Here is a 12,889-nt window from a genome sequence, read left to right on the forward strand (position 1 = left end):
TTTCTCCTCTTTTCTTTTTTTCCTTTTCTTCATCCTTTATTCTATTCCTTTCTTTTTTTTCCCGCTCTTTTGTTTTCTTTTCTCTCTTCTCTTATTTTCATTCATTTTTTCCTCGTCTCTCCGCCTTTCCCTTTCTTCTTTCCCTTTCTTTGTTTTCTTTTCTTTACTTGGTTACAGTCGAATTCTACGGAGATTTCCTACGTATCGTGACCCCGCACGAATCAGACCAGGCGTAGTTCGTGAAAATAAGTGCCAAAAGGAATAAATTTTGGGGATTTTCAGATTTTCATTACCACAACATTCTATTACAAACTAAAAAATTTGAAATGGAAAATAACAGACTCCAACTAAACTCAAATACAAACTCCGAACATACTAGCATACTTGGCCGTAAAAAGAAAACAGACTGACAAACAACAAACTCTAGAATGGAAAATACAGACTCGATCTATGAATACATTAGTGCTTCCAAAGTGGGTGCCCGCGGGGCATCGTTCGGCCTCGCCGCGGGCTAAGGTTCCAGATCCCTTTCAAGTTGCTCCAGTTCATACATGGTTCACTTGACATAAATCATTACTGCCGAAAAGAAGGTAGTGCGAGTCATGTCTTCACATGCCCAACATCTCCTGAGGATGGCGTGGGAAATGGTCTCAATCCTGTCTCTTGTTCGACCCTTTTCTATAAGCAATCACCTTACTTGATTATTGTGAGCCTCCAACACATGAGATCCTGAAGATGCTGATCCTGCAGCTGCTGTATTTCTACTTTCATTCGGGCCAGTAAATCATAGCAGTGTCCACTTTTAGTCTCAAAAGCTTTAGCTTGCTTAGCTACTTTATCCTCAAGGGTGACCACTTTCCTTTTCAGACTAGCAATGGTCTTTTCATAATCCTTCTTTAATTGTTGCATGTAATGGGTGCGTTCTTCTGTTCTTTTTACCTACTGTGCCCGAAGTTCCGCTATGGTGCCTTCAGACTTTTTCAGCTCATCCCAGCACTCACTAATTTCCTTTTTCAGCCCTTTTATCAACCGCTCGTCCGACCGGCTCCTTTGCTGGTTATTGGCAGCTATCCTCATTTGCTGGATTTGGGCCCTAAGCGCCTCGTTTTCTTGGGCCAACCTGTTATTTTCCTGATCAGCAGCAACTTGCACACTGTTCTCAAATTTCAGAGCTCCAATCTGTTGTTTCAGCTTGCTGATTTCAGCCTGATAGCCTTCTTCTTTTGCTAGCCAACCTCATTGCTCTTGTGATGATTCAGTGAAATCCTGGATGTGGGGTCTTTTAGCTGGCCTCTGATGCTCAAGTTCTCTTCTATACCATGCGAGGTATTCTGGCGACATTTCTCCTTTGGCCTGATCCTGCACACAATTATCTGCTTGTAGATATTGACATTCATTCCAAATCTCGCGGATTTTTGTTTCGGGAAATTAGCCCATGGCTAATCTCAATTACTTGAGCACTAAGATCTTCCTCCCGTGGCACTGTTTGTCATCTCCCGAGTTGTCTCAGAACCCGACATGGAGCATAAGGCTGGATGCTCTTAAGTCCCATCAAAAGAAAATGCGACCTAGCTGCTGGCATGTATATGCTTTCTTCAACATGCAACCATCCCAACGTCTACTATATCTGACTGTCCGTGAGTGTACGAAAGTATGATATCCATGTTGTTACTCATTCAGGCAGACTAACCCCGTCAATCCTTGTGTAAAACTCTGCTATACATATTTTATCAGACGAACCATAACTCAAGAGCTGGGAACGGTGGCATAGATGCTCGGTCATCCACATTTGTAGCAACAAGTTACACCCCTCAAAAAAGTTGCCTCCAGTTTTGCAGGCAATGAGAGCTCGGAAAATGTCAGACACGATCATAGGCGCAAGAGTGCTTTCATCTTGAGTAAGCAAGGTACTGACGACCCCGACTACTTTTATATCAATATTCTCATCTTTCCTTGGGAACACCAAGAGGCCCAAAAAGGTTATCATGAAAGCCACCCGTCTATGCTCATCCCATTTTTGACGGTTATTTTTACTGCATAGCTTGATGTCCGTCTTGTTAAACCCTCCCACGTGGCCGTACCTGTCGTATATGAAGCGCAGAGTGCAGAAGCCTTTTGCCAAATCTGGATTATGGACTGTCCTGGGTATCTTTAATGAGTCTAAAAACCGATGCACCGTGATGGCTCTTAGAGCAACCAGATATTTTCCTCTTAATGGAACCTCAGCATTTCCGATGTACCCGGCGATTTCCTCCAGAGTTGGGGTGAGCTCAAAATCTGAGAAGTGGAAGACATTGTACGCCGGGTCCCAACGAGTGACCAACGCTCTTATAATATCACCCCGAGGCTTGATTTCCAATAAACCTGTAAGACCTTTCAGATATTTCTTGACTTCGTCTTGTCCTTCTTTGCCTAAATCGTTCCACCATAGCCGCAACTCGAAATGGATTTTAGTCATTATTGAGAAAGGTTTGTTTTGCATCATGTTCATCCTGCACATTTATTAAAGTGATTTAAGCAAAAACAAAACTTTCATTTGACTCAAAACAAAATTAACTATTTCCTTTTCCAAATTTAAAATTGAAAGACTCGGTTTTCGAACACGGCCTTTCAGCACTCCCAAGGACGAAGATTTTAAGGCTGTGAGAGTCAACTGGTCAAAAATCAAAATTGACCAAAGGTGGCCGTCTTTGCAAAGTCAGCCTTTCCGCGTCCCTTTCGGGAACATTCGGCTATTTTTTGACAAAAACAGCATCACCTAACTTATTTACGATGAAGATTAAAAATTTGATATATTTATTTTTTTTGGTTATTTTTGCAAAGGGGAGGTTGGACCCGATGAGGGTTGCCTACGTATCTCACGCCCTGTGAGAATCAAACCTGCGTAGTTCGGGCTGAGAAACTAACTATATTTTGAAAACAAGACCCTTTTTTCATTTTCCATTGCAAGACAAACTATTTTTCCCTTTCTATTTTTTTTGAAAACAGGACAAAATAACGACTCTTTTTTTTTCTTTTTCATTTTCGACAAACAATAAACAACCTATTTTTCCCAAACTAAAATAAAAACCTTTTTCCTTTTCCCTTTTCAATAAAAGACTCTTTTTCTATTTTTCTTTTGCTTTTAGTAAAACAGACTATTAAAAATAAAGCATTTTTCTTTTTCTTTTTCTCAAAATTTCGGCAGAGTTTCGACAGTATTTGGTCATTCTTTTTTCTAAAATAATCAATTAACCCCCTAACTGTTATCTCTCTCTTTTCTTTTTTCCTCTTTTTCGCAATTTTCCAACATTCCCGAGATTCAAAAGCCGGTCAACATGCTGGTTCGAAACAAATATATGTACAGAACAAATCGGATGCATCAGGATGGTCTTTTCATTTCAGGTTGCTAGCCCTAGACGGACCCAACCCCTGTGTTGAGTCCCCTAAGTCAAATGCAGCATGATGCAATTAAGCGCTCCTACTAGGGATCCGGCATGAAGTCAAGTTATTCTAGGTTCAAAATCTGGGTATGTGTTCTAAACAGTGCATTCGAGCGGACAACTCGAGTCGAGGAGGAGGCAGCGTACCGGGGACCCGCGAGATCGTCCGGCTTTGCAACTTATTTGAGCCTCTTTTTTATTTCAGGGTATGACACTAACAGAATAGGGAGTCTCAACCAGTAAGCACATCCCCGGAGGTGAAGAGAGAAGGGTGTCGGCACAGTTGATATACAATTCAGATGATATCAAAGCGGTAGCATTTAGCATATTCAGCACAAAACATGTAGGAAAATCAGATATACCCAAATACAACAATTTATCTAAGCTCGAATTTTGAACCCTAAACCAGAGATTCTAGGTTCAGTCCCCAGCAGAGTCCCCAGAGCTGTCACACCTCCTTTTTCACCTACACCCCGTAAGGGCATAAAAGAGTTTTTCCAATTAAAGGACAATCAGAACGGAATTTATTATTATTATTATTCAGAGTCGCCACTTGGGAGATTACGGTGTCCCAAGTCACCGGTTGTATCCCGAACCGAGGAAAAATATGACTCTATTAACAGTCCGCGAACCAGAAATCCGAGTAAGGAATTCTGTTAACCCGGGAGAAGGTGTTAGGCACTCTCGGGCTCCGTGGTTCTAGCATGGTCACTTAACTGTTGTATTTGTTTTTATCTGATTTTAATACATGCTAGCTTATGTGCCTTTTATTTACAAACTGCTTTTATCATTATTTTAAAATAATTGCAACGCCGCGAAAATGCGTCTCGAACCACGTCGCAATCAATGCACCCGTGGTTGTTAACACATTTTGACTCCGTTGAGATTTGGACTTGGGTCGCATCAATGCGCACCCGAGTTTAAGAAGGTAATTTTATTAAAATCGTGCTTAAAGAGTCTAACGTAATATTATTTTGAGGAAGGCCGTGAAATTCGCTAAACGGCCCATCCTGAAGTCTAAAGTTAATACAATATCTACTGAGGGCCCCGCAATTTGTGGTTTTATTCGGCGAGGCTCATCTCATTTTATTTAAAGGTCAACCCTGAAGTGACTATGATTTTTCTATTTATTTTTGTCTCTAAAGAAATAAAGAAAAGAGTCCTAATTAGTCATTATTTAGCAAAACCAAAGCCCATCAATTATGTATCACCAAACTAATCGCCCCTTGGGCATTGGACCCAGACAGCCCATGCCGAGCGTCCCAAGCGGAAACTCCAATAACCCGGATTGGGCCTGAGATCAGCCCAAACTCACAGCTAGCCAGGCCGTGTGGGAAGAGAGCTGAGGGATCGAATCCTCTGAGCCGGCAGGCCTATTAATTTGCTCAGCTAATGCTGGACTTCTTACTACAAACCACAGTTGGTTACTCAAACCACTTATTGCAAGTAATGTGTGAATTCTACAACTCCAGTTCTAATTGAAATTTACAACAATTTTTACGAACAGAATCAGGCTTTCTTGTTTACTTCCTACTTATAAGCATGGTAACGACATGAAATACTCAAAGGTAACTATATCCCTTTCCCGGGAAATTTAGCACGACTAGGACAAAATTTGCACAACTCTTTTTGATTACAGATTGAAAGCATGCAGCTACTAGAGGTCCATTTCATTACTTTCAAATAAACTCCAGAAACAAACTGTTAAACCAATTAACCTGACTATTACATTATCCTAACATAACACTAAATGCAACTAATGCTCGAAATCAAAAGCTCTCATACATTCAAAACATATCAGATGACAGTATAGCTCATAGAGCACAGTTTCAGTCCATTCACACTTTAAGTATTAATTACAGTATTCAAACAGCTCAAAGCCAAAGATATCTAATGTAAAATTAAACTATCACGATGGTAGAGCCAAAACAGTGATAGATCTTCATTTTTATTTCACTTTCAACGAGAAATGCTACATCAAAGGCTTGACGGGTACCTGTTTTATGAAATGGATCAGAGGAATGGTCAGTCAGCAGCAATTCAAACGCAGCAAACCAATCGATGATCAACCAAACACAAATGCACAGCCCAGAAAATGAGATCACAGCCCAGAATGAACTCGAAACCAGATTAAAATGAGATATCGACCACAAATCAACTGAATGCACCCAAATAAATCAAAATTGAGCTTGAATTAACCCAAATTGAACTAATAGACCTCAGAAGAACTTCAACACATTAGAATCAAGCTATGAGATCAAGAGCAACTATTGAAATTTCGAGATTGAGCCAAAAGCTCAATGTAACAGTACTTTTACTGATGACTTTTTTTTACTGCATTTTTTTTCTTTTGACACTAAGAACTTAGAAGAAAATTTGAATCTGAAGTTTTAGTTTCAGATCTGGACTGGGAGAGTTTTTTTTTTTGGAATATTGGGGCTCCCAAAAAAACCTCCCGTATTAAGGCATTTAGGCATGCCTTTTATAGGCAGAGCTGAGGGCAACTCTTATTTTTGTTTACAAATCAATCCCTTATCTATTTATTCAATTAGTCCCTTATTTTCTAACTTGTTACCCAAGTAATCCCACTAAAATTATTGAAATCTACGCTAAAGTACCACTCTAGAAGGCCCTAGAAGATTCTAGTTTCAACTACCATGTGCTGCCCAATCCTAAATATCTAAACTACCCTGAACTTAAGCTAAAACTATAGCTATAACCAAGACAGTTTCTTAAACTCTGAATATACCCCAATTTAAACTCTTGTTGAATCTATCGATTGAACTCAGAATTAATGACCAAACTAACTACCAAACGACGACTAATTAAACTGAAACTGAACTAACTAGTAATTAACCTAAACTAAAGGAACACCAGAAATTAATTCAAGCAAAACTTAGTAAAACTAATTAACAAATTATCAACGGCTTAACTAAAAATCAAACTAAGATCAGGAATTGGAACATATTAAATCAAACAAACAACTAGACTTAATCAAATCAGGACACAAGATTAGAACAATATTGACAAAAATTAAAACGCAACTTAAACTAGACATTAACCATGGAGCTCACACATGCAGAGAATCAGAAAAGGAAAAAGAAATTGAAAATAAAAGAAAATACCAACAAGAACTCACTGACAACAAAGAGCTTCGGCCAGTGGTTGTTTCTCCAAATCCCCCGAAATTTCTGACCCGTAATATCCCTAACCACGTGTTTTCATAAGAAAACACCTGGTTAGGGTTGTTAGGGTCCGAAATCATGGAGACTTTGCATTAGGGTTTTGGTCGGAAACCTTCAATTTGGTATTCGAGCTGTTCCAGGTAGATTCGAGAGATAGGGCTATGGGGGTTGGGTAGAGGAGGCCCAGGCAGTCACATGGTGTTAATTTGATGGTGATTGGTTACTTTGGGTTTTGGCCGGAGAATCTTTGATCGAAGATTCGACGAGCTAGGGCTGGATTTGAAGGAAACGAGTGGTGGATTCATGACGAGGGAGAAGAGGAGGTCTCGTGGTGTTATTTTGGTGGTCGATGGCATAAGTGGTGTTCACCGGCGGTGGGGTTCCGGCGAGGTAACAGGGGGTGCGAGAAAGGTGAGTTATGTTTTAGGGTTTGGGAATATTTCGGACATATTTATCAAGTTAATAAGAAAGCACCACAGCCGTTGGATTATGGAGAATGAAGGGCTGAGATTGATTTGCTATGAAACGACGTCGTTTGGGCGTCTCTGGTGATGGGTCGTTTGGACCGGGTGGGGGCTTGGGCCTGGGTCGGGGAAAGAAACAAAAACGTTGGGCATGGCCCAAATCATGGGCAGCCCTTTCTCTATTTCTTTTTGTTTTCTTTTTCCTTTTCATTTGTTTCTTTTATCTATTTTTTTTTTGTATATTTTGTATTTTTCTGATTTTATAAAATTGCAACAATTAAAATAAAGTCCTAATATATCTCACTAATTGATTTCTAAAATTATTTTAAAACTATTTCGGGACGAATTCACAATTAAACAATTAAAAATGCAAAAGTGAACTATTTTTGTTATTTTCTTCATATTTTATTCTAAAACAAATTAACCCCTAATTAATACTAAAATATGAAATTAAATCCTAAATGCAAATGCATATTTTGTATTTTTCATATGAATTAAAATGCACATATAAATGCAACAATTAGCAGAAAATGACACCAAAATTCACAAAAATTATAAAATAATAAAGAAATTATTTTGTTTGAATTTCTGGGAATAATTTGCTTTGGGCAAAAATCACGTGCTCACAATGTTCGATCCGAATGAACAACCCTAAATTGTCAAGATCGTTTAATTGTTATTTCGCATTTTATCACTTATGAAAAATAGTATAATATTAGTAACACAATAATTGGTTTCTAATATATGCATTTGTGTTGTATTAATTATGATAAGAGAATATATTGCTAATTTAGTATTTCATACTGAAAACTAAATTTTACAGTATCAAAATGAGGAATATTATTTAAGGAAACAAATATGTACATTCGATTACTTAGACGTAATAAGTTTGGCTCTTTTTTTCCTTTCCTCAGTACACAATATAATTTTTTCTGGGTAATTGGCTTAGATTATCGTTAATTTCCATATATGAATTATTCAACCACAGCCAAAGAATTAAAGAAGGAACAAATCCATTACTTCAGCCAAAAAAGACACAAATCCCTCGGATAATTCTTTTTTTTTTTAAATTATTTATTACTATACAGGACCCACTTCGGACCTATAGCACCGGTAGCTCCGTCTCTTGAGCAACCTTCTTCCTCCTCTTCATCGGCGGCGACGACGACGACGACGATGATGAAGAAGAATACTCCGGCGACATTGATGACCTTTTAGAACCAACTCTAATGGGATCAGGCTCACCAGAATTAATCCTTAACGGGAAATTAAGCAATGCACGTGACCCCCGCATGCGAAACGCCGCCTTGTCATAAGCAAACGCTGCGTCCTCCGCCGTCTCATACGTACCCAGCCACACCCTTGCCCCATTCTTTGCCGGATCCCTAATTTCCGCTGCAAACTTCCCCCACGGCCTCACTCTCACTCCCCTATAATGCTTTGCCTTTTGCGGCGCCGGTGGTTCCAGTTTCACCTCCGCCGCCGTCTCCGGCGGCGCCACAAACTCCGGTAAATTCCATATTTCAGGTGATTGTACAGTCATTTCTGGCTCCAATTTGATACTGGGGAGTGTAAATTCAGAAGCTGGCTCAAATCCATAGCCAACAATGCCTTCATTAAAGATATCGTTAAAAAACATATCAGCTGTATAATTATATTCATTGGGCAAGCAATTAGGAAACATGTTGGACTCAATGCTATTGCTTCGGCTTAAATCAGAGGCTGTTGAGTTGTCGGAGCTCGTTAATGGAGCTTCCCAGTCTTCAAGTAAGTGAAGCCTAATTGATTCAAGAATTGCAAAATCATTTTCTACTTCACAATTCCCATACATCTTTAATAATTTTCTTGAATATTGGTTGTGAGTTTGTAAATTTTGTGTGGTTGAGAATGAATTATTAGTAGTAGAAAAAACAGAGAGAGCAGAGAAAGTTGTGAGCTTTCTTGTTGAATGGGGAGATGGGGTATTTATATGAGAAATGATGCATGCACGGGTGGGAGAGGAACGTGGTTAGATGATTTAAAAATTGTTTATTGAAAAATTGTTAGATTTTTTTCTAGGGGATTTTGAGCTTCCTTGAACCTTCTAAATAGAGAAAAATTCTAGTAAGTTATTAGAGGGAGAGAGGTTTTCAATCACGTGGTGTATTTGGAATTTGGAAAATTGGGTTACTAAAGATTTAGTAAGTTTGAGTCAGATTTACTAATTGAATGACCCCAAGAGCAAGCTGGGGAATTCTCGGAGAAAAGGATGTCGAGGCTCTATCGGAAATAGTCTTTCTATCCCAGGGTAGGAGTAAGATCTGCGTACACATTATCCTCCACAGACTCCACTAGTGAAATTATACTGGGTTGTTGTTGTTGTTGGGTTACTAAAGATTTAACACATAAAGAAAAGTAAAAAGAATAAGATAAAATCATAGGGGTATTGACGTCTGAAATGAATTTGTTGTTTTCTGTTCGTGAGCTGCAAGAAGTTTTATTGTACGCCTCACACAACTGACATTAGTTGTGTGAGACCCCTTTTTGTCTCACATATTTGTGAATCCCAATCTTACATTTTTGGGTTCACAAAATTGTAATATATAGAAGACCATCATACAACTAGTGTATCAGTTGTACAACTAGTGTCATGAGCTGCTTTTTCGTGAGTTAAAAAGTTAAAAAATTGCGTGAGCTGCTTTTTCCCGCACTTCGCTATCGCAGTAGACATCTGGACCATGACTTCCACCAAATTCTTCTTTTGCAACATTTCTTTTGTATTTGTAGCTTTGTAGGGGTTGGGCAATAGGCAATCGAAAGGGTGTGCAATAGATTGGAAGAAATTATCCAGCAACTATTCGTCGAATTTGAATATGAGATATTATGATTCTCAGCTCACTTTATTGATTATTAGATTACGCATTTGGATACTATGATTATAATAAGTTGTTTTAAACAATAGGGGTACTATAGAGTAAAAATTCTTACATATATGATTTAAGTACAAATATTTTTCTTTTGTTTTTGGTTGAGAGCTGCATAAGGCTCACAAAGGGGAAAAGTTCACTATCTAAAGTTCTTTATTTCCATATTCGAACTTTAAATATACATTTAAGGATAGAGATGTCATCCATCCCCACATCCTTGGTGGTAAAATATAGTTTGTCTTAAACATAAGGCACTTAAAACTTTCCATATGATAAAATTTCTTTATAGAATAGTTTGCATTATCTCCTTCAGAAAAAACAGTAAGGTGCACAAAGTATTTTGTGTTCATGCAAGATCCGGAGAAGGATCGCATTTCAAGGGGTATGATGTAGACAGCTTACCCTAATGCACAAGAGTGTGTGGTCTAAATTTTTTATTTTGAAATATAACAAGAGTGTCTCTAACTAAGGACCCGTTTGGTCATGAGTTTTGCCAAAATAAATTTGAGATTTATTTGGCAAACTCATGTTTGGCCATAAATTTTTGCCCACGTTTTGGCAAAATTCCAAACCCCAAAATCACCCCAATTGCTGATTTTGGGCAAAAATCCCAAAACTTGGAAATTATATACATGTTTTTCCAAAATAAAATTGGAAAATATGCTTTGAAAACGTATGTCCAAACACATTTTCATCTTCAAACCAAACTTCACCCAAATCAGATTTTTCAAAATAAATTGGGGAATCTATGATCAAACGCTAGCTAATTAAATTCAGAATAATTTGACGTGACAACAAGAAATATGATATTGAAAATGAGAATTGTATTTCATCAAGTTACTTACTATCAGACTCATCCGTTAAATCTAAACCATCCTACTTTGCAGGCTAGTAGTTCATCTTAAAATATCAATCTCAATTTTTCTACCTTGCATAAAGGTCAGTGCCTTGTTTGATTTGTCTGCAGATTAAGTAAGATATTTCTCTTGCACAAGAAAATGTGAAACACGAAAAGTAAGTAAAATTTTCTACTTTTTTTTATCTTGTAGGTTAGTAGTATACCATTGAAAGTAAATAGGAAGTTACACTTGTAAGTTCCAAGCCAAGCAATAACAACTTGCCTTGTAATTAATATTCTCCCTTTTAATTTCCATGTCAAGAGAGCCAAAATGTTTGGACACTTACATGGTTCATTGTTTTTAGACAAATTGAATACATTATCGGGCATTATTTTTTCTTGGTTAAAACACAGGAATATACCACTTGGCACTTGCTATATAATTAAGTATGTGTAAGGTTGCTATTTAAGTAGGAGTATATACTTTAGCCTAGTGGGTCTCTTTTGTCCATGTCTCCCACATTTATTTGTTCTTATACATTTCCAAGTTTCTATCAGAATTTTGTCTTAACCGTCGACTGATTCTATGTCAGCATCAACGATGGCTATGGCGTTATTCTGGGCGTGAACATGTGAAACCAAGCTTTTGCTTTTAAGTAAATTTTTGAAACACTTTTTATTAATTTTATTTTACATTTGCAACAATGGGTTTTCGATCTTTTGAACCAAAAATCTTTTTGATCTTGATATGTCCTTTTACGTAATAGGAACATGTATTACCCATATATCGAGCCGACAAGTTATGTATCAGCGGAGTCAGGATTTGAAATTTATAAGTTCTGAATTTGTCACATGACTCATGTCTTAATTATGATGTTCTTCATTAAATATTTATATATTTAATGAATTGCCTAGTACAAATATAATATTTACGTATATATAACTGGATTTTATCGAACCCGCACCTAACATGCTAGCTCCGTCTCTAAGTCATAACACAGGACGGATGAATCATGAATGTTCAATTTTTATTTCTATTGATCAATCCGAATGTTAAAATTACGGGTGTACATGGGTCGGGTTGGTTCGGATTTTGCAATTACCAAACCAAACTAATTGTGTCGGGTTATTAAATCTAAAGACCAAACCAAACCAATAAAACTCGGGTTTTCTAGTGTTTTCGGGTTTTTCTGATTTTTTCGGATTTTTTTTCCGGTAAAATATTTGTAGCACAAAACATATCACTTGTGCTCAAAATATTTCTTTAATCCTAGTAAGATACAACTATATAAAATATTTTCAAGAAAATAATACAAAATATGATATGTGTCGTAGCATTATCCTAAAATATTCAACAATAAAGACAATAAAATTATGTAATATAAATATTGCTAATTAAAAAGCTATAATAAAAATGAACATAATTTGAAAGTACTAAGTCATGCTAAAATAAGTAGACTAATAAGGGAGTATTAATTACATTACTAAGCGCTAAAGAAAAAATAAAAAGAGATTATGCATTTTTTATCTAAATTATTGCAAAACAAAAAGTAAATATTTAATACATTGTCGTTCGTAGTATTGAATTGAATGTCTTTTATTAGCATTAATATTGATTTGATTTTGGTTTGGGCTTTTGTTAGCATTATTTAAGTTACTAATATTAATAGCTATAAAACTTATTGGAACATTCAAAAGTTCTAAGTCCAACCTTAAAATAATACCTTAAAAGATAAAATTATGAAAAAGTTTAAAAAATATTTATAAATTACATCACAATAAGTATATTTATAAATTAAATATATCTAAAATTTCTATATATGTAATGTCGGATTGGTTTGATTTCGGTTTGACTTTCTTTAGTTAAAACCAAACTAAACCAAATATGATCAGGTTTTTTTCTCTAACACCAAACCAAATTAAACCAAACCATAGTTTGCTTTTGACTTAGACGTATGTTACCACATTGCAAGTGAAACATATGAATCTTAACTTAGACCAAACCAAAATAATCAACACCATCTTACATCAACTAAACCTCCAGATACACAAACATATAAGATAATTATAAGGC

General features: G+C 36.8%; 1 protein-coding gene across 1 annotated transcript; it reads right to left on the reverse strand.

Annotated features, from left to right (window-relative positions):
* Positions 1-8,067: 8,067 nt before the first annotated feature.
* LOC104225648 (ethylene-responsive transcription factor 2-like) lies at positions 8,068-9,020 on the reverse strand. Its single transcript, XM_009777493.2, has one exon. It carries the CDS (start codon positions 8,900-8,902, stop codon positions 8,174-8,176), a length of 729 nt encoding a protein of 242 aa, XP_009775795.1. The 5' UTR covers positions 8,903-9,020; the 3' UTR covers positions 8,068-8,173.
* Between the last annotated feature and the right edge of the window lie 3,869 nt (positions 9,021-12,889).

The sequence above is a fragment of the Nicotiana sylvestris genome, chromosome 8 (assembly GCF_000393655.2).
Source record: "Nicotiana sylvestris chromosome 8, ASM39365v2, whole genome shotgun sequence".
Lineage (NCBI taxonomy): Eukaryota > Viridiplantae > Streptophyta > Magnoliopsida > Solanales > Solanaceae > Nicotiana > Nicotiana sylvestris.

Excerpts from the sequence above, each read along its gene's own strand:
- LOC104225648 (XM_009777493.2), bottom strand. The coding sequence starts at position 8,902 with ATGTATGGGAATTGTGAAGTAGAAAATGATTTTGCAATTCTTGAATCA.